General features: G+C 51.9%; 8 protein-coding genes across 8 annotated transcripts; 4 read left to right on the plus strand and 4 right to left on the minus strand.

Annotated features, from left to right (window-relative positions):
* Positions 1–331: 331 nt before the first annotated feature.
* On the minus strand, positions 332–3194 carry Z517_06479 (uncharacterized protein; the record flags this gene model as incomplete). Its single annotated transcript, XM_013428218.1, has 7 exons — positions 332–1796; positions 1888–2092; positions 2153–2330; positions 2383–2673; positions 2729–2788; positions 2839–3064; positions 3139–3194. 7 exons carry the CDS (start codon positions 3192–3194, stop codon positions 332–334), a joined length of 2481 nt encoding a protein of 826 aa, XP_013283672.1.
* An 871-nt stretch (positions 3195–4065) lies between these two features.
* On the minus strand, positions 4066–7470 carry Z517_06480 (uncharacterized protein; the record flags this gene model as incomplete). The annotated part of the gene is made up of 8 exons (XM_013428219.1): positions 4066–4337; positions 4372–5348; positions 5413–6079; positions 6130–6482; positions 6550–6647; positions 6704–6925; positions 6994–7234; positions 7292–7470. The coding sequence occupies 8 exons, from the start codon at positions 7468–7470 to the stop codon at positions 4066–4068; spliced, it is 3009 nt and encodes a 1002-aa protein (XP_013283673.1).
* A 1147-nt stretch (positions 7471–8617) lies between these two features.
* Z517_06481 (uncharacterized protein) lies at positions 8618–10613 on the plus strand (the record flags this gene model as incomplete). The annotated part of the gene is made up of 3 exons (XM_013428220.1): positions 8618–9842; positions 9931–10407; positions 10492–10613. 3 exons carry the CDS (start codon positions 8618–8620, stop codon positions 10611–10613), a joined length of 1824 nt encoding a protein of 607 aa, XP_013283674.1.
* Positions 10614–12207: 1594 nt separating this feature from the next.
* On the minus strand, positions 12208–13564 carry Z517_06482 (uncharacterized protein; the record flags this gene model as incomplete). Its single annotated transcript, XM_013428221.1, has 5 exons — positions 12208–12482; positions 12539–13124; positions 13183–13256; positions 13367–13436; positions 13499–13564. The coding sequence occupies 5 exons, from the start codon at positions 13562–13564 to the stop codon at positions 12208–12210; spliced, it is 1071 nt and encodes a 356-aa protein (XP_013283675.1).
* A 662-nt stretch (positions 13565–14226) lies between these two features.
* Positions 14227–17961, plus strand: Z517_06483 (uncharacterized protein; the record flags this gene model as incomplete). Its single annotated transcript, XM_013428222.1, has 9 exons — positions 14227–14623; positions 14689–14945; positions 15000–15027; positions 15074–15142; positions 15197–15237; positions 15287–15318; positions 15369–15538; positions 16259–16368; positions 16423–17961. 9 exons carry the CDS (start codon positions 14227–14229, stop codon positions 17959–17961), a joined length of 2643 nt encoding a protein of 880 aa, XP_013283676.1.
* An 843-nt stretch (positions 17962–18804) lies between these two features.
* Z517_06484 (uncharacterized protein) lies at positions 18805–20711 on the plus strand (the record flags this gene model as incomplete). The annotated part of the gene is made up of 2 exons (XM_013428223.1): positions 18805–19166; positions 19217–20711. 2 exons carry the CDS (start codon positions 18805–18807, stop codon positions 20709–20711), a joined length of 1857 nt encoding a protein of 618 aa, XP_013283677.1.
* A 335-nt stretch (positions 20712–21046) lies between these two features.
* Z517_06485 (uncharacterized protein) lies at positions 21047–22516 on the minus strand (the record flags this gene model as incomplete). The annotated part of the gene is made up of 1 exon (XM_013428224.1): positions 21047–22516. One exon carries the CDS (start codon positions 22514–22516, stop codon positions 21047–21049), a length of 1470 nt encoding a protein of 489 aa, XP_013283678.1.
* Positions 22517–22970: 454 nt separating this feature from the next.
* On the plus strand, positions 22971–23927 carry Z517_06486 (uncharacterized protein; the record flags this gene model as incomplete). Its single annotated transcript, XM_013428225.1, has 1 exon — positions 22971–23927. The coding sequence occupies one exon, from the start codon at positions 22971–22973 to the stop codon at positions 23925–23927; it is 957 nt and encodes a 318-aa protein (XP_013283679.1).
* Positions 23928–24901: the final 974 nt, after the last annotated feature.

Raw genomic sequence — 24901 nt, forward strand, 5'->3', positions numbered from 1 at the left:
GAAACTTTGGTTGGAGCAGTCATTCCGCCATCGAGAATTGACGTATATTGTAGCGCATTCTTCTAGGAAGGGAAATCTTGCTGTGAAAAGGCTCGGTACGGTAACCAATTTGTGTTTGCCTGGGAAGTGGTTGAATTGTTTCTGCTTAACTCTTCCATCTTGTATGAAGCTTTAGATAGATTCTAAATAGAGATTAGTTTTCTGCTCAAGGGAGGATAGATAGAATGAAAAAGACATCACTATCTTAATTATAGTACTTTAGGCGAAATCGTGATAGAAATTTAAGATCTGAATGTTGTGGTGGATGTAGCAGCTCAGGCATCGGCGATGACTACATGCTTTTTTGATAAAGGTAAGTAAGAAGCCTTTCGGACGACAACGTGTCAGGATGATCTGCCCCGAGCTTACTCTTCCGCAGTGCCACTACCTCCTCCGTCAACGACAGTGCCTCGACTCGTCGTCCAGCCCCGCCGTACCGATTCGCTAGATTACCCATCGACTTCAACGTGTCAGGATGATCCGCCCCGAGCTTACTCTTGTGTAGTACCACCACCTCCTCCGTCAACGATAGTGCCTCGACTCGTCGTCCGGCCTCGCTGTACCGATTCGCTAGATTGCCCATCGACTTCAACGTATCGGGATGATCCGCCCCGAGAACGCTCTTCCGCAGTGCCACCACCTCCTCCATGAGGGGTAGAGCATCTTTCATCCATCCATTCTCTGACAGAATAAGACCCAGCACGGGCCAGTCCTCCATCTTTTCCTCCTCACTCAACGCGTCCTCCGCATCCGGCACCCGAAGGAGCTCCTGCACGTGCGACACCAACGACCGTCGAAACGTGTAGTCATCGCTGGCAAATTCCCACTTTACGGACCGAGCTAATAGCGATAGGGCCATTCGGTAGTTGACCTGTCGCTTCTCGTCCGACTGGCGATCCCGACACCACTCGTGAACGAGAAGATGGAGGGATATAGACGCGTCTGCGTTCCGCGTGATCAACGAAAACGATGCCAGTAAGGTCACGGATGCTCGCACCGCTTGTCGATAGTCAGAGAAGTCCGAAATCGTGTCGCGCCACGGCACGCCTTCGGGGACCCGCCCCGTCCGCGATTGATCTCCGGCGTGATAAAACATCTGCATGGGAATTTGATCATAGTGGTAGAACCCGAGAAGATCCAACAACCGTAGGGTATGATCACCCACCCGGCCGTGCCTCGACGCGATCATGTCGACCGATACTTGCCATGTCGCGTACACACTGTACTGGTAGTCCGTCCCAGTGTGGGTCGGGTGACGCAGAAGGAGATCGTTTCGGCGACGATGGTAAATTTCAAGATACTCGCAATGTGAACATGCGGTCTCGCGGATATAAGCGCCGGCCTGGACAATAGCGAGCGCGAGACGGCCTAGGGTTTCGACAATCTTCTTGCTCGTCTCCGTAGCTCCCTCCGGCGGGTTTCCCGTTCCATAGATGGTCTTGTCGAGGAGCGAGATGGAATCAGGTAGCGGTAATTGACCCACTTCCCGATATCCGACTGTATTGTAGTGTTGATATTGAGGATTGCGACTGGTGATGATGATGTCGCCTCGGTTTCCCGCCGGGAGGTAGGGGGCAAGACTGAGATTGGGATCGTCGGCGTTATCGAACACGAGGAGCCAGGCTTCCGCGATATTAGCCAGTTTCCTTTTGACGCTGTCGATATCCTCGTCTACCTGGAGCATACGGGCGAACTGGGTGAAGGACCGTTGGATGTTTTCGTCGGTACTAGCGTCCACCCAGAATATGCCCCAGTATCTGAATCACGGCGCGTATCAGTCAGAGAGGTAGAGAGATAGAGAGGCAGAGAGAGAGGAGTAGAGCACCACTATACGAGTACGGAACATACCTCTCCCGCTGATCTTGAATGTATTTGAGACAGATCTGGGTCTTACCCGATCCTCCCAGCCCAAAGAACACAAACCGCCGTTGAGAACCAGTCTGTGAAGGTGATCTCGCGGCGAACGATACGGTAAGGTACCGAAGATCTTCATCACGTCCAGTAAAGGCCGGGCTCAACAGATGAGGGACGTCAAAGTATATATTTTTGAATACTGAGATATGATATGTCATTAACTATATCTTCTCTCCGCAGGGTGCTCATCACGACATACCCGGATTATCATTTGTGGCAGTCTGTGGATCCTTCCTCATTCTCTTCATCCTCTTGTACACCTTGTCGAAGGTGGGATCATCCTCCGTGTCGAACTTGCACATCGCACTGTGGTCGGCGTCCACCGGGATCTGTTCTTCGTGGGCCACTTCAAGTAAAGCGGAGTACTTTTCCACGATCTAAGCCGAGTTAGCCATCAAAACATCGAGATTGAGTGGTAGCGCCTCCTACTAGACTCGAAAGACCTTTCATCGGTCGCTGCTCATAAAAGCTGTAAACCTGATAGTCGGGCAGCTGAAACTTGAAATCGCTCGTCAACCGCAGCAAGACGTCGGAGTTCGTTTGGAGGGCCGTCAATAGGCGCGCGGGGGGCCGATGGCTCATAAACTGCGCGACGTTCGCCAGTACTTTACCATACGTCGCCTTGTCGCTACCCCGATGCGGCGTGCCCAGGAAAATGAGACCCAGCGTCGCCACCTTGATCGACTCGTATAGCGGCTCCAGCCGTGCTTGGAGCAGAGCCTAGAAGATCATCAACCGCCGAGATCTTCTATAGACAGTCCCAGCATCGACATACTTGTTTCACCACGATGCCACCGAGCGAGTGTGCGATAAAGATCAGGGGGCGCTGAACCTCCTAACCAGGGTCAATATTATCTTCACACGTGCGTCGTCCTGGTCTTGTACCTTGGGCTCCTCTCTCTTATCCACCAAACTACTCAGCAGGCTTTTCGCATGGTCAATCACCTCCGCGGTTGACTGTCCAAATGCGGCGGCGGCGTTGTAACCGAAGGTCATGATGCGAGCATCGGGGATGAGCGGTGGGAGGAAGTCTTTCAGCCAGAATGCTTTCGATTTCGGGTGCGTCCAGGTGTCGATGGCGTCACCACCGAGGCCATGGACGGCCACGATGCTGCGGTGGAAAGCCTCCGTTAGTGATTCTTAGAGAATAAGGGAATATCATCGTCGGTGGTATTTCAGACTCACTCAACAGCAGCTGGCGTCGATATATCGTTAGGAGCGTACACGACGGACAGCGCCATGGTAAGGATTGACTTAGTAGGCTAGGCCACCAGGCTGAGGAAGCATTCAGACGCTGCCAGTGTTCGAATCACGGTAGCGTTATCAATGTCGACTGCGACGGGCAGACTCGTGGAGAGTGTACCAGTGCAGCATGAAGGACAGCATCAGGCTGCGGGAACAGCGGCATCTTCGACAGCCTCAGGCGGTTCAGCTACTGGGCGCTTAGGCTGTGGTATTAGGCGCTGAGGCTGCGCAGTGTCTAGAACGTAGGGTCTGGCGCCGGGGAGATGAAATGCGACCATTGATTGGGGGATCCGGGATCACGCGTCGGATCCCAGCAGCGTACATTCAAGGCGGCAAGATGCCACTAGCCACGTGGCGGCGGCTTTGAGCCACAACAGTGGCTACCTCTTACGGCTTATTTACGCCCCGCCGTTCTCGGGTCGGTCCTCGGCTGTTTGTTGATCATTGTGGAAGTACCTGACCGGGGTGGTCTGTGGCAGGATATGGCCGCACATATCGTGGGCACTTATAGCTACTAATATAATAATCAATACTACGATTCACAGATTAGTATGTTCTATTCCTATTATGCTGAATAGCTACACAAGCTGGTATTGCGCTCTCCAGAGGCAGCAGACGGATTCTGCACTTTTTCACCTGGATGAGGAAACCGAGCGTCAACGGAGTCAATGTCGCGTTATTTTTATATAGAGATGGTAAAGGCAGTAGCGCTGAGGCTTCTGAACACAGTCATATATATGGATCATTGATTGCCTGCTTTTGTGGCGGTCACAAGGTGGACGACGTCGAAGTACCGCCCGCTCATTTCACCACGCAGGGGGTTTCACCATGCCGGGATGTCGATTAGTGTGTCGTCTACCTATTTGTCTAACCCGAATGTCTAAACTCCGAAGATTTAAAGTGATATAGCGCCTCAAACTCCCCAATATCGTCAGGATGGACGTTTTCTGGAGGCTCCCAGGTACTTTCATTGTCTGGATAACCAAACCACTTCACTAAATGTTGAACCCGTCTTCTCACCTGACGTTTGCCCAGCAATTTCTCGATCTTCCACTGATTATCTTCTGGTTCTATGGCAGCGGGTCGACTGCGACTCAAATCGGCATTGCTATACCATAGTTGGTAGTATTCAATACGCACTGCGGGGTCGGGTAAGTATTGGAAACCTCTCACCGGACTTATCGTGAGGGTTTGTGAGATCAACCACCTCGATCTGGTCGAAGTCTGCCGCTGGACGCCCTCGACGGATGATCTCTGGGTCGATCGGGATCGTGGCGGCGGCAGCTTCTGACGGGGTGGCCCAGGGAGAGGGACAGTGCTTTCGAGCTTCAGGCACTGCTTCGAACAGGCCACTTGACAGGGATGACAACGAACTGTCGATGCTGATGCAGTCATCACCCGCATCCCAAACGCTATCCGCTTGTGTTGTACACCGTGAAGTGAAACTGCCGATCACCGACAGCGTTTGGATCCCGTCCGGGGGGTTGGGATCAAAGTTGAGGGCCGAGATGTTAACAAATTTGCGGTCGTCTGTGTCTTCAGAGGGGTGCCGCTTAGTCCCTGATTTGCAACTAGGTCTTGGTCTTGAGGCTCGGCCTTCCAACTGGGCCAAGGGGCGAGACCGCTTTCGCCGGGCAGTATCGGGAGGCTCAAGCTCATAATTCACGCTCTGGTCCGGCGAACGTTGACGCTTTTGTGTGCGTTGCGGCTTAGGAGTACCGTGGAAGTCTTCCAGATGATGCCAAAGGCCGGACTCCGAAAAGAGCACCGTAGAGCATAACAGATGTGGGCATGGAAAGTAATCCTTGGAGTTCAGACTCGCGACATATTCTGGGATACATCCAGATATATGTCGCTGCCAGATCCCTCGATCTGGGTACTGTTGCATCCTCACAGCCGCCGGACGCCCGACTTTGCGGAGACAGCCGCAACAATACCCGGTGCAGGCAACCGCGTGGCGGAAAGTGACCGGGTCGCATCGCAAGGGAACGTCGAGATTGTCGATGTGAGTTTGACAGTGGATTTCCCAATCGTTCTCGTTAGTTATCCAACGGCTGCATCGGAAACAAAACTCGGCGAAACCGAACTGTTTGGTGTGATGGCCTTTGGAGCACCAGTATATGTGCTTCCACCTATCTTTGACGGCAACACTAAATTTGATCTGTCAGCAGCCTGGAACAATGCCGATGGTTTGCAGGAATGTCTCTTACTTACTCTTTGATACTCCGGTTGCAGGAAGAAACTGGACAGGAATCTCCTGTGGGCCGCAACACTTCCTGATAAGCAACGCGAGAATCGTTCGCTCGGAGAGCAACAAGGTCTCGGAGGGTAGAGATCCCTTCGGGGCTTCGCAGAGGGACAGCGAGAGGTAGAGTCCGGGCCAGGCGGTCACGTTCAGGAACCATGTGGCGGACGACACGATTGAAATAACTGCGACGCCAGTCCCCGTGGTCATCTGCCTCACTTTGAGTGGTCTGGACTCGCCGTTCAACTTTGCGGCAGTTCTCCAACTCTTCGTCCACCAGCAGCTGTCGCCGATCATAAGCCTGGCGCCTCTTGGCCTTCAGTGCTTTCCGCTCCTCTTCGGTGATGTCAGCGGTGAGTTGAAGAGAGAGGTCCTCAATTTGTTCGCAAAGGGCGACAAATTGCGGGCGGTGCTTTAGTTCATCCAAACTTTTGCTGGGGATTGACTGCGGGAGATCGGGATTTCTCTTCATTGACGCACTGCGAAAGTCCTCTGTAAGGTCCCGCCGTGGTTGCAGCCCCAGGAAGACGGCGGCACCGTCCACGTTACTTGTGTTGTCCAGATAGTGGCCGACAAGAGTTCTTGGGTTCCTGTGCGCGGCGAACTTCATTACCTGTCCAAGCGAGTAGCCGCCATCTGCGAACGGGTTAGCTTCAGTGAATTAACTCGGTGCAAGATCGCCTTACCGTCTACTTTGATCAGTGCTTCGCGGCGAGGGGCATGTAATCCTATTCCTCCTGGAAAGTCTGCCCTTTTTGCCCAATCGGAACACTGGTGGCCCCACGCGGACTCGTTTTTCTCTTTTTTGGTTGGTCCATTTACGGACATCTCTGGAAAGACTGGATCGTCCAAGACGGCGTCTGCCCACTCCATAATCCCAAACCTTCTTCTGGGTGGCGGTCTGGCATTGAGGACCGCCTCGATAGTGTCGTAGTCCTTAAATGCGCGAGCCGAAATAAAGATAGCCAGTAAAAACAAAAGCCCGTTGACGAGCAGAGGAGGTGTAGGATTTAGTCTCTCGTATATGGGATGCTTTGGTCTGCATTTCAACAGAAGTGTAAGCAATGAGGATCTAAGCCTCGGAGCGGCCGACATTCGTCACTTACTTGTTGGGATTGTCTTGCATGCCTTTTGTGCGCTCTCTTTTGAACCGTAGCTTGATCTCTGGCTCTCCGTCTTTCCACGCGACCATACAAAGAAGGTCCTATTAGACATTGTTAGCACCGTCCACATTTCATCTCGTCTGGCTCAGAATTAGACCTTGTACTTTGCCTTGCAGATTTCTTGTAATCTTGCAGAGGTGTAGCAGTGCATCTTCAATAGGGCACTAGAGTCTACTCGGCTCGCTTCGTGGATGTAATTGTGATGATCGTTCAGCCAGTGGAACTCTTCCATAGCGACATAGTTCTCTATCGTCAGATACGTAGGTTCTTTCTCCTCGATAGACAGCGGAATTTTGTGTCTCAGTACATTTTTGATGTACTTTCTCTCGTCAGCAAATGAAACTACAAGTGGGCGCTCTCGCTCAGGAAGCGTTTCAACACACTTACAGGAGCCATCGAGTCATGAACGTCTTTAGGGATGGTAAGGTGAGTCTCCCTCTGCCATTGTGACATGAATTTTCGAATCTTATTCCGTATCGTCTTGACCGTTGCCCGTTTCTTGTTCTTGTCCTTGTCCAGGCTCTTTTCCTTGTCCAGCCTGCCAGGCGTCGCGCGTCCGACCACTTCGGTAAAGTGTTTCATGACTTCCATGCTGCGAGGATCGGACCCCGGGTATTTCCTTTCGTACCTAGTCCTTATCAGTTTTTATCTCACAGACTCGAGTAGGGCTTCCTAGGTGGCCTACGCTTTCCAAACCTCCATCATCGCCTCGTACTGCGGCTTACTGCTCTTAGCAAGTTCTGCATAAACAGGCTTCCCATCGATCCCCGACCTGTCCCTAGAGAGCCCATCCTCCAATGCCGCCTCTATCTGCTCATCTGGGTTCAGGCCCTTCCAACTTCTTTTCTCGTTCTTGATGCTCATAGTTGATAGCTCCCGAGTGTTCCAAGGACCTATACCTGTGCCGAGAAGGGAAAGCAGAAATCGTACCAGGAGCCGGGTCAGAGGACGTGAAAAGAGTTCACACGACAAAAAGGAGGGGGAAGACACGGCGAGGAGGGGAGAATAGACGACAGAGGAGACAGAAACTCAACGAGACATTGGAAGGGTTAGGGGGACTATGTCTGGGAACCCTCCCTCGCGCCAGGGACACAAGCGCACGTCGTGCCAGGCCCATCACGCTCATGAAGACCGACTCGTTCTGGCAGGGTCGAGGAGGCAACGTGCCGTGGTGCGTCTCCAGGGAACCCTCCCCCTGGGGACCTCGTTTTGGGGCCCTCGTTAAAACTTGACGGTCTGGAGGAGGGACGACCTTTGGGCCACCGCCCGACGTGGTCGGCAAGGTGAGCTGGCCCAGCCGAGCCTGAGCCGACGTTGAGCCGGACGCGAGCCAGCCTGAGCAAAAGCGGCGCGAGGTCACGTGGGCTGGAAGGGAGGCGAGCGTCGAGATTCCGGTCGTATAACAAGATTGATTGGATTTATTATTTATCTACGCCATTCCGAGTACTGGGTACCACGTACCAGTCCTTCAGCCTCGGTTCCCAACACAACTCGACAGCTCAGTTTGTCACTCGGCTACTCAGTGCGGGAGGGACTAACTTGACGTGCCCTGCGTGCTTGACCCTTTCCCTCCGGCCCCCGCATTGGAGATCTTGACTAGTTAGTTGCACCTCTCGTAATGTCGGGGTTCGTAGGGAATATTGCTTGATCAAACGACAGCCGAAGTTATGTGCCGATGAACGAGAATTGCGGGTTGTTGATTGATATATCCAAGGTTGCTCCCTCAATTAACAGTAATCGACGAGTCACAATTCAATGACATTGTTTCGCGATTCACTGGTCACGATCAAATGGTCACTGGATTTTATATGTCCGTGCTGATGACGAGTGAGCTGATATCCGATGGAATATAAGTTCGGTACGGAGCCGGAATCCTTGACTCAAACAACCTTGAGGTCTCTTCTTCCAGAACCAAGGCGTCGGAAGCAACATCAAAGTACCTATTGAACACGCCTGAGGGAAAGGCTCGTCGAGATTTGACTCTGCCCCCTTTCTCTCTCCCTCTGGACTAATGGCACCGGGACACGATCTAGACAAGCTCCCGGGCAGTTTGCCATCGCAATTGGTCCCCGGAGACGTCAACGTCGACACAGTCCAGCAGGTAGCGCAACAAGCCCTCCAAAATCTCGACGCCACGGCCCTGCTCGGCCCCGCGCCGCTGTGGAGAGACTGGCTCGCGCTGACGGGGCAGGTCCGCACGTTCTCCGGCTCAGAGAGGATCGCCGAGGTGTGGAACACTCAGGTCAAGGCTCACCGTGTCGCCGATATCAAGACAGAGGCTGGACGGATCACTAATCCCGTCCCGACGAGCTCTTGGGTCGATATTCCATTCACTTTCGTCGTGAAGCTCGAGGATGAGGGTGGAGGTGGGCGACTTGTCGGGAACTGTACAGGGACGGCGTCGTTGGTCCCGGATGAGGATGGGAAGTGGAAGATCTGGATGTTGGTGACGATTCTGGATAACTTTGAGGGGCACGGGCACCCTGATGTTCCGCGGGTGGTGGTCGACACTGAGACTACCAATGATGCCGTCAACGGTGTTGTTGTTGGTGAAAACGAGAAGAGCCAGACTGGCGGCCAAACTCATTTCAACGTCGTGGTCATCGGCGCAGGTCAATGCGGTCTATCCATCGCGGGCAGACTCGGTGCCCTCGGAATCGACTACGTCCTTCTCGAGAAGCGGCCTTCCGTGGGCAAGAACTGGACGCAACGCTACGAGTCGGTCAGACAGCACACGATCCGCGAGTACAACAATCTGCCCTTTGAGCGCACGTGGAAGCCCACCGACCCGTTGCTCCTACCTGGCAAGATCGTGGCCGAGGGATTTGAGAACTACATCAAACGCTACGGAATCAATCTGTGGACCAGCGCCGACACGAACAAGGCAGTCTGGAACGCCGAGACGCAGACGTGGGCGCTGGACGTGACGGTCAACGGCGACGAAAGGCGGGAGCTGGTCTGTCGACACCTCGTTGTCGCCACCGGCGCGGGCGTCAGCGTCGACAACGACCCAAAGTTCCCCGGCACCGAGGAGTATCAGGGCATTCTCGTGCACTCGGGCGCGTACAAGCACAGTCGAGACTGGGTGGCCAAGGACGCCATCATTATCGGGTCCGGCACGACGGCGCACGACATCGCCGAGGACATGTACCGGGCGGGTTTGCGCTCTGTGACGATGATCCAGCGCAGACCGACGGCTATATACCCGATTGAATGGATCGTGAAGGGGCAACAGGGTAAGTTGGTCCACACACACACAAGTCCCTCTCATCTCGACCGTCCCCTTAAAACAATACCGGATGAATAGAACCTGACTTCCTTTAGCTCTCTACAACAATACCATCCCCACCGCCACCGCCGATGCCCTCGTCGCCTCCCGCCCGAACAAGATCCTCCGCGACATTCTCAAGACGATCCACGAGGCCGCGGCGCGCCGGGACCAAGCGCGCTTCGACGACCTCGAGCGCTCCGGCTTCCGTGTCGACCGCCACACGCCGCTGATGGACAACATCCTCCACCGCTACGGCGGGTACTACATCGACATTGGGGCCTCGTCGCACATTGCCCGCGGGGACGTCCGGGTGAAATCCGGCGTGCCCGTCACGACATTCACTCCCCAGGGCGTGAGGTTTCAGGACGGGACCGAGATGCGCGCCGACGTGGTCGTGGTCGCGACGGGGCAGGACCACGATTACCGCAACCAGGTGGCCCAGATTGTCGGGGAGGGTGTGGCGTCGAAGCTGGATGAGTTTTGGGGACTCGACGAGGAGGGCGAGGTGAGGAATGTCATGAAGCCGGCAGGTGAGTTCCCCGGTCTCTGGTCCCAGTGACCCGTCTTTGTATTCGAGGCACCAGATCGAACCCCGTGACTGACCTACAGAAAAGCTCCCGGGCTGTGGATGTTTGGAGGCACCGCCGCCCAGGCGCGCTGGTGGTCCCGCTTCGTCGCTCTGTCCATCCAGTCCGACCTGCTAGGACAGCCTCTCGAGGGCGTGAAGATGGGATGACGATGGCGTGTCTGCGTCGTACATGAGTATCCGAAGTTATAAGATAACAAAATTTAGCAGCGACACAGGCAGGGACGTTGTCACGGTAACTACGTAGACTGTACTCGTGCTCGGTGCTTGTGTGTACTGGCACCTGGGTGACTGGGTGCGTACCTTGACACAATAGTAGGTAGGTATGTCTATCAAGGATATACTAATACCGGTATACCGAGTACTTGTACCTATACCCACATTGGGCGAATATAAGTGGAGCTCAGGCAAGGCTTCTGGTTGTGGGGAAAAAGCGAGATCCCCCTCTTTGACTCGAAAACCACTGCCTGGACCGCATATACATATATATAGAGCAGGACTGCGGAAATCTTCTGCAGCAAAGTGATTGATTACCTGCATCATTCATTGGAAATCAACACCTTCCTTCCGTGGGATACTTGTAGAGGGATCGCCATTGATGCGCGCCGCCTACAGCCAAGTGCGTTGTCACGTTGCTCTACGCGAATGGGTCTCAAGTGCCCACGGTACAATTCGTTTCGACATCTACGACCATCACTCCGTCATCTAAACCTAAAGCACCCGTGGGTTGCGCCAAGGTTCGAGCTCGTAAATGTTCCTTTTGCTGAAATTTGGCCTCATGGAAAGAGGCATAGGGTTGGTTATGGCACTGGCCGAAAAAAGTGTCATAGGCCCGACCCAAGACTGACTTGGGAGGAAGTTGCTTGCGGGTCCTGTAATATAAGTGATAGAACAAGGGACACGCGAGACAAGAGACCTTACGACTGTGCTGGCGCGCGTTGGCTACCACGACTTGTAGGAGAGTGAGCCTTCTCGCTACAGACGCTCGAATTGGGTATATCGCGGGAGCTGGCTGAGGTCTGAGCAGTGTGCCATGCCAACGTGCTCACGAGCAGCAGTATGCAGCTGGACCAGGAGAGTCCACTGTTGGTCGCTTCTTGGATAAATGGACAGTAGGCACTTACGAGTTCAAATCGGTGAGCTGGGCCACTTTCGACTCCAGAGAACTTGGCCGAGCTAAAACATCCTCCTAGTGGCGACCAGCGCATCACGAAAGCTCTACCGTAAATAGGGAGGGAGGACTCGACTGACATCTCTAAAGCACGATCGGGATTTGCGGTGCACGGCATCTTCATAGTCCCCCCAAGTGTTGTCGCCAAGGTACCCGCACTCTTGATTTCAGCCTGTCGCAGAAGGAGCAGGTAGGTCTTTTAACGGACTTTTTGCCGCCTGCGATTTCTGTTTCAGCACCGACAATATGGTTCAGAGGGGTGACACTTCACCCTACTCGACCCACTTCGTTTTGCGGACTCGGCGATGCTAAAGAAAAAGACCACCTTTTCCCCAGGTTACAGTGAGTCCGTGACCAATGACAACCCTGTGGTCGGCATCTCCCATCTAACTGTTTCTTGCCATGTAAAAGCGTCCACCTGCCTGAGTGACTCTCTTGGGTTCTTTGCGATGGAGAAATCTACCACAGGTTCTTCTATATTCTGAGGGGCAACCATCACCTTGCCTGCGTATAACGACCTTGACCGTTAGCCCGCCTCGACAAGGAATCCTTCAGTAGTTTATCACTATCTCCTTATACCACTCGATCCTCAGGCACTAGCACGATTCGGCCCTTCACTTTCCCACAATCCAAGTCATATAGGGCCTGGGGAAGATCGAAGAGACTCCTCAGTTCAACTTGAGGCGATATGACCCCTGCGCTGACCAACTCAAGACCCTTTGCCGCATCAGCATATGTGCCTCCAAGGCTACATAGAACATTGAGCCCCTTCCGTATACCTCGCCGGTGGTAGAACGTCACCGAGTCTTCGAACATACCAACCAGGACAATTGTCCCCCCTGGTCGTACTGTCATCGTAAGTCCTCAGCGAGTAGCACTTCGAAATTCTTCGCTGCGAACTTACCGGCTTCACAAGAGGCCTTGAATGTCCCCGAGGATCCAACAAAGTCAATCGCCTTGTCTGGCACCAATCCCTTCTTCTGAATCCACTCTGCGACGTTCTGTGTCTCTGGAGGGACAACGTCCTCTTCCTTGACACCAAACTTTACCGCTTGATCGAGCACAGTCTGCTTTTGGTCGACCACAATCACCCTTGAGCCAATGTGCAACAGAATTTGCAGTGCACTGAATCCTAAGCCACCTAGACCATACAATAGAACAGTTTCCTCGTTCTGTGCCGCTGCCCTTTGCACGACGGCATGATAGGCCGTCATGATAGAATCCATTGCGACTGCACCCTCGGCAAAGGATACATTGAGAGGCATTTTGATGGCCGAAGCGGCTTTGATAGCAATGTACGGCGCAAAAGATCCGTCTTCTCCCACTCCATGATGATCTCCTCGCTCGCAAAACTGGGTTTGACCGATCGAACATGGTCGGCAGGTCGACTGCATACAGCCTGCACCAGGGTGAATTGCGACCATGTCTCCAACCCTGAAATTTTTGACATTTGGACCCACTCTTACAACCTCGCCGGCACCTTCATGGCCCTATATGAAAGCGTACTGTCAGATGACGCTTCATTGTAGATATTCCAGATTAACCTACCAGGGTATATTTGTCGCGAAACCAGGAACCCGTTTTAACTTCGAACTTGATAAGATTAATATCGCTGTGGCAAACTGACAAAAAAAAAATGCCTTCATTAGCTCATGCGCGATGAAGAACGGCGTGGTAATTTTGCCATGAAACAGCGTTCGGACCGAGTCTAACAGCGGCTCAGGATACATACCACCAGCAGCACGGATCTTTACAAGAAGGCCGTCTTCGGAAATAGAAGGAACCGGGATCTCGACACGAACCTGCAACAAAGATGAATTATAAAATTCATTGAATCACTCGGTTTCGTGTCGTCTATACTTACTGGTCCATGCGTCCCGAAGTGCTTCTGCCATGCAAGCATAGTTTTCGGGATATCAGCCGCGGTCATGTTTATTCAGTCCTTCTTTCAGGCTGCAAACTTCGGTGAGATTTCTCGACGATATACTCTTCGGAGAAGTCTTCTGAAGAAATGAAAGACTGAGGTCTACACTCAAAAATGGCCGGTGTTTTTGGACGCCCTATTCCGCAGTCTAAAGGTTCCGTAGGCCTTCACATTCCCAACATATCATTACAGGCCCGGCACCCAGGGGCCAATGAAATGACACCCCCGAGGTGGCACTACATGACCTATCACATGTTTCTCGGGCTCGCCGCGGAGAGAATTCGCAGGTCGGGTCTTCCCCGTGTGGTGCCTCCTTCGACGCCACAAACTATCCCGGAACCATCAGTGACACGGGGCATTGTTCCGGGCCTCGAATCAAACTCCGGCGTAGCCACTTACGATAATAAATTCTCGGTATAGTTGATAGCTTCTTATGGAAATACGACGCTGTCAGCGACCATGGGCTCCCTCGGGTGCTTTGCCACGGCTATCAAAGAGAGCAACGTCATTTACATCGGTGAAAGGACCAGGTTTGAGGAAGCCTGAGTGAATTGACTAGTTACGGAAGGAAGTATTCTCCTCTACTCCCTACGCCGCCTCAACAGTGGTCACGCACTCATTCAACAAAATTGACAGCACAGCTCAACAACTTTGGTGCATCACCAAAGATGTCCTTTACCTACAAGTCAATTATCCTTGCCGCACGTCCGAAGGACCATATTGTCCCTGGTGAGACCTTCTCAGTGGTGGAAAACGTGGCGCCCTCAATAAAGGACCTCAAAGATGGGCAGGTTCTCTTTCAACCTCACTATCTCAGTATTGATCCAGCAATGCGTACCTGGCTCAAAGACGCTCGATCTTATATTGAACCTGTCAAGGTCGGCGAGGTCATGCGCGGCCTGGCAATTGGAGTGGTCAAAGCAAGTAGAGACGCCAGATTTCCTGTCGGTACTTACGCCTCAGGCATGACAGGTTGGACCGAGTTGAAGGTCTGCAGCGTTGATGACCTAGAGAGATACGAGATGCCGCCAGCAACAAAGTTGACCGACGGACTGGGTGTTCTAGGTATCCGCTCAATTTCACCCTCCATTCTGTCTCGTTTCTTGGTAGGGACTCACCATTCTTTATAGGCGTCACCGGCTTAACAGCGTACTTTGGTCTTATCAAAATTGGAAATGTGAAGCCAGGGGATTTTGTTGTCGTTTCCGGTGCTGCAGGAGCTACAGGTAGTGTGGTTGGCCAGATTGCCAAGCTGAAGGGTGCTACCGTCCTTGGAATCGCAGGTAGTGATGAGAAATGCCGGTGGTTGAAAGACGACCTAGGATATGACGAGGCTCTGAACTACAAGGATATCAATTTTCACTCCAAATTCAGACTGGCAACGCGTGTAATACGGCTCCTCGTCGCGGTTAGCTGGAATAGAGTACTGACTGATATGCAGAATCTCATAGATATATACTTCGACAATGGTGAGTAAATTTTCCAGTTGGAGATCGCTGTTAATGAACGTGGTAGTTGCGGGCGAAGTACTTGATATGGCCCTCGCAAGGGCAAAGCCTCATGCCCGGTTTGTCATGTGTGGTGGTAAGAAGTGCCCAATTTTTGCTGCGTTAAGGTGCCTTCTAACTTTCCGACAAGGTATCAGCCAACACAACTCTTCGAATATACGAGGACTCAAGGTAGTGGCGGTCGTCGACCTATTACTTTGCGAAGCTAAGGCGTTCACAGAACTATCTGGTGATTGTCTCTATGCGCATCCGGTATTGCGATCCCCTTAACCGACTTGTCAACACCTAATTGGTTTTCTTAGCATGGAAGGGTTCATCGTGGTAGACTTCAAAGATGAATATCCGGAAGCTATCAAGGACCTCACTCAATGGCTACGCAAAGGCAATATCAAGCGCAAGGAAACAATTATCAAGGGTGGCTTGGAACGGGCGGAGAAGGCATTGATTGGAATGTATAAAGGAGAGAACACTGGTGAGCATCTTTGACGATCACCGCTAAGCACTGCTAAACAAACGCAAGGTAAATTGCTGGTAGAGATGGTTGCAGCGAAGGATGGGGCGAGGGCCCATTTGTGAATACTTTAGATGGAGGTAGACCACCACATGCTTGTGCTATTGTGAGTTCCCCGGCTTCTACCAGCCTGCTTCGAACCTGTGCCAACGGCTAATTTCAGGAGATTTCTCAAAGAAAGTCTCTCGTCTGATTGAAAGTCGACGGATTCTTGATATGGCATAGTGCTGCGTGGTCGAAAACGGATTAATCTGTCAATCACAACGTGAATAGAGCCATTTGCCGAAGGAAATGAGGCGCAAATATCATTAAAAGCTCCTGCGGGAGAAAGAATACTTTGTCAAAAAGTGGGGACGGTGGACACCGTGACGTCCCGGAAGATCGACCCTTCCAAGGGGCCGGTCTCTGTATACCATTGCGACATTCGCCCCGGATTATCTGATCAAATAAGAAGAAGGGACACAGGCGACCCCCCCATGGACATATGTACATAAGAGAGGTCACGTCAATGACAGCCATTCCCATTTGCTACTTCCCTATTCCGAATCTATCTCACTCGGGACTGTGAACCTCGAGATGCCTATCTTTCGGTCATCTCAGCCACCCATCCAAGGTCCGTAGCTGCCTCCGTTAACCCCTCGACTCTATCGCTTCCTATAAGCTGACTGGGAAATCCTTCAGTCCCCTGGCATCTACCAGTCTGGACTTGGCTGTTCGATTCTGACTATAGCGCCCTGAAAGGCCACGATCCTGATGGCACCCAAGGATTTACTAATGTCGCGACAAAAGAAGTACGTTTGGGGATCAGATCTCTTGACCAATCCTGAGTGTTGACTGTTCTCTAGCACATCAATTTTGCTGATCTCAAAGATTATTCCACCTACATTTCCACCGCTCTAGTCAAAGTGTACGGCCTCCAAGAAGGACAGAATGTCGCTCTCTTCAGCCCAAATAGCGTCTGGTATCCTGTTGCTATGTTCTCCGTGCTGCGAGTGGGAGCTGTCGTCTCTGGCGCATCGCCAGCATACAACATTGAAGAGATGATTTACGCTCTCAAGACTGCGGACGCAAAGTATCTATTCACTGTTCCAGAGAGTATCCCAATCGCTGAAGCTGCGGCTGCCGAGGTTGGGATCCCACAACGACATATATTCCTACTCGAAGGCAAAGTCGAGGGCCACGCCACCGTGGGAGAGTTGCTGGAGATCGGAAAGTCTTACAAGCCTACCGGACAAGTCGAGCAGTTTCGGCTACCTTTGGGAAAGAAGAACAACGATGTTTGCGGGTATCTCTCTTTCAGCAGCGGCACAACTGGCCTACCAAAAGCTGTTATGATCGCACACTCAAACATGATCGCACAGTGTCTCCAACTTCAACAAATCTCTTTCAATAGAGCCATCGTCGCCGCACTGCCACTATTTCATATTACTGGCCTTGTCTACCAAATGCATTTACCGGTGCTTCTGAATGCAAGAGTCTACATGCTTCCAAAATTCACAATGGATCTATTACTTCAAACTGTACAAGACTATCGCCTATCGGAGATTATGCTGGTTCCACCTATCTTGATTCGCTTAGTCCGCGATGAAAGTCTCCGAAAGAAGTACGACCTGAGTTCGATAGAGACCATCGCCTGCGGTGCGGCTCCCTTGTCAGCAGAAATTATCGAAATGGTTCGACAAAGATTTCCCGGAGTAGGCATCAAGCAGGGATATGGAATGACAGAGTCTTGCGCATGTGTCACAGCCCATCCACCAAATAAAGGTGACCTAAAATATGCCCCTTATGTTGGAACCATCGTTGCATCGACGGAACTCAAAATTATTGACCCGGACACCGGTAAAGAGTGTGGTTTCGATCAGCCAGGCGAGATCTGGGCGCGTGGTCCGCAAGTGGTAATGGGGTACCTCAATAATCCGAAGGCGACGAAAGAGACCTTTGACGCAGATGGGTTCCTTCATACCGGTGATATCGGATCGATAAACAGTGAAGGGTTATTGTCGATCAGCGACAGATTGAAGGAGATGATCAAGGTGAAAGGAATTGGCGTGGCACCTGCCGAACTGGAGGATCTCATACACAGTCATCCAGACGTTGCAGACGTTGCAGTTGTTGGGATCCCAGATGACTATTCTGGCGAACGTCCAAAGGCTTATGTCGTGCTGAAACCCTCAAAGCGAGAGGCGCCAATCTTAGCAAGGGAGCTTATTACGTTCATCCAGGAGAGAAAGGTAAGACACAAGTGGCTTGCAGAGGTCGAGGTCATCGAGGAAATCCCGAGAAGTCCAGCAGGAAAAATTCTCCGCCGAGCACTCAGAGAAGGGAGGAATGCAACGACGAGGAGGGTTGTGGTTGTGCAAGCGAAAGGGGAAGCAAGGTTGTAGAGGAGTTTTGCAATCTACAATGGTCATGGCATTTTGACACGTCTATTTATGCCGGTTTTCGTCCTCTTTTCTCTCTATTCTCGTGCAACCACAGACTCTGTGCTTGAACTTCTGCTGCTCAGATGTGAGATTTGACTACCTTTGAACCATCAAGCTAAACTCAAATCAAAAGGGGCTTACCTTCTTCAAGGTTTAACGCGGATTATTCCCCGTCTCCGACCGTGAGCGGAGAACCGGAAGAAAGCTTATTAGCGGCTGTCTAAAGCGGACTGGTGCAGCCTGAATGGGCGTCTGGCCAAGCAGCTCAAAAGTTTGCGAGAAGCATGTCAACGCACATCGATAAATGAAGTGAAGCGTTTACATATTGAACAAGATAGGTCCGTAGATAAGAAGCTAGAGCTTGACCTCGACTCATTCTTTCGACCATCCATTACTATATCTGGACGCCTGGCAGTTTACTCCTGATGCATGCAATTTCTCAAGTGCTTAGGCTGTACAATTGCTCATTATCCGCCTGCTTTCGCAAGCAGAATATCCGAGGACGACGAACATCTGCCATTCTTGGATCAGACAACTGTAACCGCATGTACACGTCGAGACAGACGGGCTCGACGGGTAGGACGCATGATGTACGCGGCATGATTTCCGTCCGAGGTTACGACTCGTCGAAGACTTGAAGTATGGCGTGTTGCGGCCGAGCCGATCATGGCATGCACGGAATTGCCTCGGTGTCTTGGTATTGACATTTTGGGAATGCATTCAAAGAAGGTATATCTTGTACAAATCTATCGAGACATTGTTGGCTTAGCAATTTGGGTCGACTGCTTCTTCCACTCACCAACAATGGCCGCGTCTTCCGCCACTGAGGTCGTCGTTGCACCCGCAACGAGTCAGTCAACGACGGACGAAAAAGTCAAACTTCCTTTCGATCCGGAGGCATTGAAAGACAAGTACGTCCAGGAGCGAGAAAAGAGACTTCATAATGGTGGCATCGACCAGTATCGACCGATAGAAGGCACACTCCACAATTGGATCGAAGACCCATATGTCGAACCAGGTTTCAAACGTGAGCCCGTCGAGAAAAATGTCGAGGTTTTGATCGTGGGAGGTGGCTACGGCGGCCAGCTCTGCGCAGTTCGCCTGCAAGAGCAGGGAATCAAGGACTACCTGATGATTGAGAAAGGTGGTGATTATGGCGGCACCTGGTAGGTCACTCATGTGATATCAAAGTATGACAGTTATTGATCGTTACAAGGTACTGGAACAGATACCCCGGAGCACAGTGTGATATTGATTCCTACGTTTACATGCCACTTTTGGAGGAAGTAGGCTATATTCCGGTTGAGAAATACTCCCATGCTACGGAACTCCTTGCTCATGCTCAAGCTATCGGAAAGCATTTTGATCTCTATCGAAACACTCTGTTCCAGACAGAAGTCCTCGATCTTAAGTGGGATGACTCAACAGCTTTATGGAACATCCAGACATCCCATAACGACAAGATAACGGCTCGATTTGTGATTCCCGCTTCCGGGCCCCTCCACAGACCAAAGCTTCCCGGAATTTCTGGTATCGAATCCTTTACAGGCCACTCATTCCACTCGAGTCGATGGGATTATGACTATACTGGTGGTAACACCCTTGGTGGACTAACTAAACTCAAAGATAAGCGGGTCGGAATCTTGGGAACTGGTGCCACTGCGGTTCAGATTGTTCCGCATCTCGCCGACTGGGCTAAAGAAGTGTTTGTCTTTCAACGAACTCCGTCCTCTATCGGAATACGAGGCAACAAACCAACGGATCCAGAATGGGTTAAGACCCTAAAGAGCGGATGGCAGCAAGCACGCATGGATAACTTCAACGCGATCCTTAGTGGAAGCCACGTCGATACAGATCTTGTTGCCGATGGGTGGACAGCTGGTATGAGAAAGCTTCGTCCCGGACCAGATCAACTTAAGGGTGGCGACCCCGCAGAACTGGCGAAGCAGATTCAGCTTGCCGATTTCGAGCAAATGAACTCCATCCGCGCTAGAGTTAGCGAGATTGTGAAAGACCAGGCTACCGCTGACGCTCTCAAACCATGGTACAACCAGTTCTGCAAGCGACCGACGTTTCATGATCGGTATCTACAGTCGTTTAATCAGCCAAACGTTACCCTTGTCGACACTCAAGGCCGAGGTGTCGACAGGGTTACTCCTAAGGGTATAGTAGCGAACGACAAGGAATACGAGCTAGACTGTATCATCTATGCTACCGGCTTTGAGCTTGCTACCGACTGGTCCCATCGTTCTGGCATGGAAATCACTGGGCGAAATGGTCTCACTATTACTGAAAAATGGCATGACGGGATGAAGTCACTTCATGGCTGGACCACGAATGGATTCCCCAACTGCTTCTTTGTTAGCGGCATCCAAGCAGCATTAACATCTAATTTCATGCATATCACCAACGAGCAGGCAAAGCACATCGCTTGGGTCATTCGACAAATGAAGGAGAGGGGTCTACGAACCGTCGAGGCTTCTATTGATGCGGAGGAGGCCTGGGTGCAGACGATCATCGAGAAGGGCAAGGAGCGCCTCGAGTTTTTGAAACAATGTACCCCTGGATACTATAACGATGAGGGTGCCATCACAATGAAGTTACGAAGGAACTCATGGTACGGAGGTGGAGCAGTTGCATTCCTGGAGATTACAAAGAAGTGGAGAGACGACATGAAGTTGGAAGGCCTCCAAGTGACAGAGGTTGATTAGAGAGTCAGTGGAAAAGAGGCCTCGGAACAACGGTTATTTAGAACAATGATTGTCTAGAAAGAAATCTAAAGAGGATAGAACAATACAACACAAAGAGTTCCCGACTGATTCCTGGTGTTTCAAAAATCTCGAGGGGCTCGTTATGGGATCAATCAGGAGCGTTATATCGCAGAATTGGTGACTTTTCCTAAGGCTCCGAATCTATCGTCCTCCACAGACCTGTTACCACATCAAAGGCCCTGCGACAGCATTCCGCTTTGGAAAACAATGCTCATAAACGCGTACTGGTGCTTCTGTCAGTATTTTCAATCCAGATTACGTTTTGGGAGGAGTTCTTACTTGATGAGCACAGTTTTTGGCTCCGTATAAGCCCGCAAAGCATACTCACCAAATTCTCTTCCCAGACCTGAGGCCTTCTTGCCTCCGAAGGGGGCCTGGAGACTCATCTGGCTGACGCAGTTGACGCCCACTACCCCGGAGTCAAGTTTCGCAGACACCCGCAGGGCCCGGTTCAGGTCTTGTGTGAACACACCCGCCATAAGTCCATATTCCGTGTCATTTGCCATCCGAATGACTTCATCCTCTGTAGTGAACTCTTTGACAACTGCTACTGGCCCGAAGATCTCCTTCTTATAGATCTCAGCGTCGGGTTTTGGATTGATAAACACAGTCGGTTGCACGAAAGCCCCCCTCGAATCACCAACTCTTTTTCCACCCGTGACAAGTTGAGCCTCATTCTTACCTCTTTCAATCATCCCTACCACTCGCTCAGCAGCTGCAACATCCACAAGAGGACCCAACTGAACCTCAGGGTCCTGAGGGTCCCCAAGTTTGCCTTGAGCTTCAGTCATACGGCTCGTGTATTCTTTGACGAACTTGTCAAAGACGGAGCTCTGTACATATACACGAGTTGCAGAAACACAAACTTGCCCGGATCGGGCGAGAATGGCTTTAACGGTCCATGCCACGGCATTGTCGATGTCGGCGTCCTCGAACACTACCGCCGGACTTTTGCCTCCGAGTTCAAGAGTGACGCGCTTCAGATTGCTCTTCGCCGCTGCAATTTGCACCCTCTTGCCTGTCGGGATACTTCCGGTAAAGCTGATCTTGCGAATTCTCATGTGTTCTGCGAGGAGCGATCCAGTTTCCCCAGTTCCAGAAAGTATTTGGATCACTCCTGGAGGGAAACCAGCCTCCTCAAACAGAGGAGCCAGTGCGAAGGTCCCATATGGGGTCTTTTCAGAGGGCTTGACGATCATCACGTTTCCCGTGGCAAGAGCTGGAGCCACCTTGAAGAAAAACGCGGCGATCGGGGAATTGAAGGGGTTTATAGCAGCACAAACTCCTAACGGTTCGTGTCGTACCAATTTCAAAAACCCATCGTCGTCGGGGAAGTAGTCGCCCTTCATCTTGTCCGTCCAGCCCGCGTAGTATCGAAGATGGCCAATGATATAGGGTCTATCCCGTGTTGGTGCCAGAGAGATTGGGTTTCCAGACGCCAGCGAATCTAGTATCAGAATCTCGACGAGCCGCTCCTCGAGAATATCCGCGAGCTTGTTGAGACATGCTGCACGTTGCACCGCCGTGAACTTGCTCCAAGGACCATCGAAGAATGCCGTCTCGGCTGCCTGAACGGCCTTCTCTACATCTTCAGCCCCAGCTATCGCCATCTGATCGGACAACAGTGTTCCATCTTTCGGATTGTAGACAGTATAGGTGCTTTGAGAGACCGAGTCGACGAATTTTCCGTTGATGTAGTGCTTCCGATTGTATTTTGCCAGTGAAGAAGTGTCGTGTTCCCCCATCCTGAGGTCTGGTGTTTCGGTCAGAGTAAGGAACATGAAACGCAAAGACGTCCACTGGAACTTGCTCTCCAAGTTTCGCTGCTTGGATCAGTCCGTGTAAGATGGAACCGCTAGCCACAGTGGAATTTTAACTGTCCGCGGAGCAATGCAAGCCGAGGTCCAGCAACAAGTTCGGATCACAATATTGAGAGACTAGACCTTCACTCCATTACGATCGTAAAAAAAACTCTCGAGACCGATCTTATCCGGGCTACCTGGAATGCTTTCCTATGTCGGCGCCTGTTGCTTTCCATACCGATCCTGTATTTAGTAAGCGACTTGGGAGTGCAAGCCGACAAAGAGCGAAGCAAACACCTTCTGCAAACTAAGCTGCCCCATTCCTGTATCCAAACTTATGCGTTTGTTGAAGCCTTCAATCAAAATCTCACGAGGCACCATCACTCGAGTTGCAGCGATGAGCTCGACAACGCAAACTTGGGCCCAAGCGGTGGCCCCTGTTTTGAGATCGTCTGCTCCTCTCTCTCAACAACCCGCTCCAGAATCGCATCCTTCTCGGGAGTTCAGGTACGGCGTGTATCCCAGGGTCGGTGGGCCGAACGCCCGTCCGGTGCACCACATCCGCATTCCCGAATTTGAAAGTCTCGAGGCCGAGAGAGCATTTCGAAAACTACACCACGCCGCAGCTCTGAGGTGGCTTGGTTCTCAAGGATACAACAACGAGGGGGCCGGCGGCCACGTCACCGTCCGAGATCCCATTCTGGTTGACCACTTCTGGATCAACCCTCATGGGGTGTCGTTCAGCCACATGCGACCGGAGGACCTGGTACTTGTTGATAAACACGGAGAGGTCAAAGAGGGAGGCAACATGCATTCCATTAATCCAGCTGGCTTTGTCATCCACTCTGCCATCCACGAAGCCAGACCCGACGTCGTCGCAGCCGTTCATTGTCATTCGGTGGCGAGCAAAGCCTTCTCCGCTCTAGGATGCGAACTCGAGCCTCTAAATCAGGACGCCTGCCGATTCTACAACGACCACGGCATCTATTCGGGATTCGGAGGCATCGCATTCAACCCTGATGAGGGCAAACATATCGCTGCGGCACTCGGCGACAAGAAGGCAGTTATTCTACAGAACCATGGTCATCTAGCGGTCGCTAAGACCGTCGATGGAGCCGCGTTTTTGTTTGGAGCCATGGACCGCTGTATCCAGGCACAACTCTTGGCCGACGCCGCGGCAGCAGGGCGAGGGACCAAAACCATCAAGGTCGGCCACGAAGAGGCCGAGTTCACTCGGAAGACCTATAACGACGAAATGGTGTACATTATGTTTCAATCGGCCTTTGAGGATGTTATCCGCGCCTCAAATGGTGAGCTTCCATCGCATGTCCTGGGCGAAATCCGTCGCAAGTAGATGGAGACCACAGCATACAATCAAATTCTCGTTGCAATCCTCTAGACGCAAGCACAGAATGTGAACCAGTCCCTACTTGAAAAGTATAGTTTTCGTCTCGGTATACGCTTGAAAAACGCTGAAAGCTCCTTAGTATATGTCCAGTCGACAGCTAGGGTCGGAGCCCCCACCTCACTCTCCACTTCCTTTTGTTGCCCTAACCCTCTTGAGACTAACTCAATTCACACCGACCACACTAATATCAATAGTCGCGTATTCTTACGAAAGGAGCTTCAAGGGGGGCGTTGCTTGGTTGGCCTTCAAAGCATGAAAGCTTGTCTCGATCTTGAGCTACACCGCAATCCCAACAAACGCCATGCTACGGTCACCGGGTTAAATGTTTCCTCTGTCGCCATCCCCAGCTCTGGTGGGTTTGCGAACCGACCTCCTCGGTAGAAGCTCTTTTCAGGACTTTCGTCACGACTTATACCTATCACTTTCAGTTTTGTCGTCTGTGAGGCAGCGACCGCAGATTATCTACCCAGGACCACGATGGTCGTAATCATAAACAAAGTCTGTTCCACTGCCCTGGTCCGCGACTGTAGCGTCGCAATGTTGAGTTGACACTGCCTCTTGTGGTTCCGTTGACAGAGACGGGGCTCGATGATGTTTGCTGGGTCTCGAAGCTCTCGCACACAGTCTCTACGGCACTTCTCCTCAAGCCTTACCCTTTTTCCCTGGTACAACTTACAATGCATTCTATCTCGTCGTGTATGCAATTCGTACACGGCGTACCTGTCCGACCGACATCGCACCGTACTTTGCGCGATCTGCAGCAATTACATGCTTTGGATGCACGCTGTGTAGGCCGGGTTTTTTTCGTGGTGGACTTTCCTGTGTCGCTGGCAGCCGCTAGAGCCGGGTCCATTGTCGATCTAAATAGCCGGAAGACACCGAGCATCTTTGGTCAAGCAGATGGCCAGGAGTTGTTTTCT

This window comes from Fonsecaea pedrosoi (assembly GCF_000835455.1).
Source record: "Fonsecaea pedrosoi CBS 271.37 unplaced genomic scaffold supercont1.4, whole genome shotgun sequence".
NCBI classification, from domain to species: Eukaryota; Fungi; Ascomycota; class Eurotiomycetes; order Chaetothyriales; family Herpotrichiellaceae; genus Fonsecaea; species Fonsecaea pedrosoi.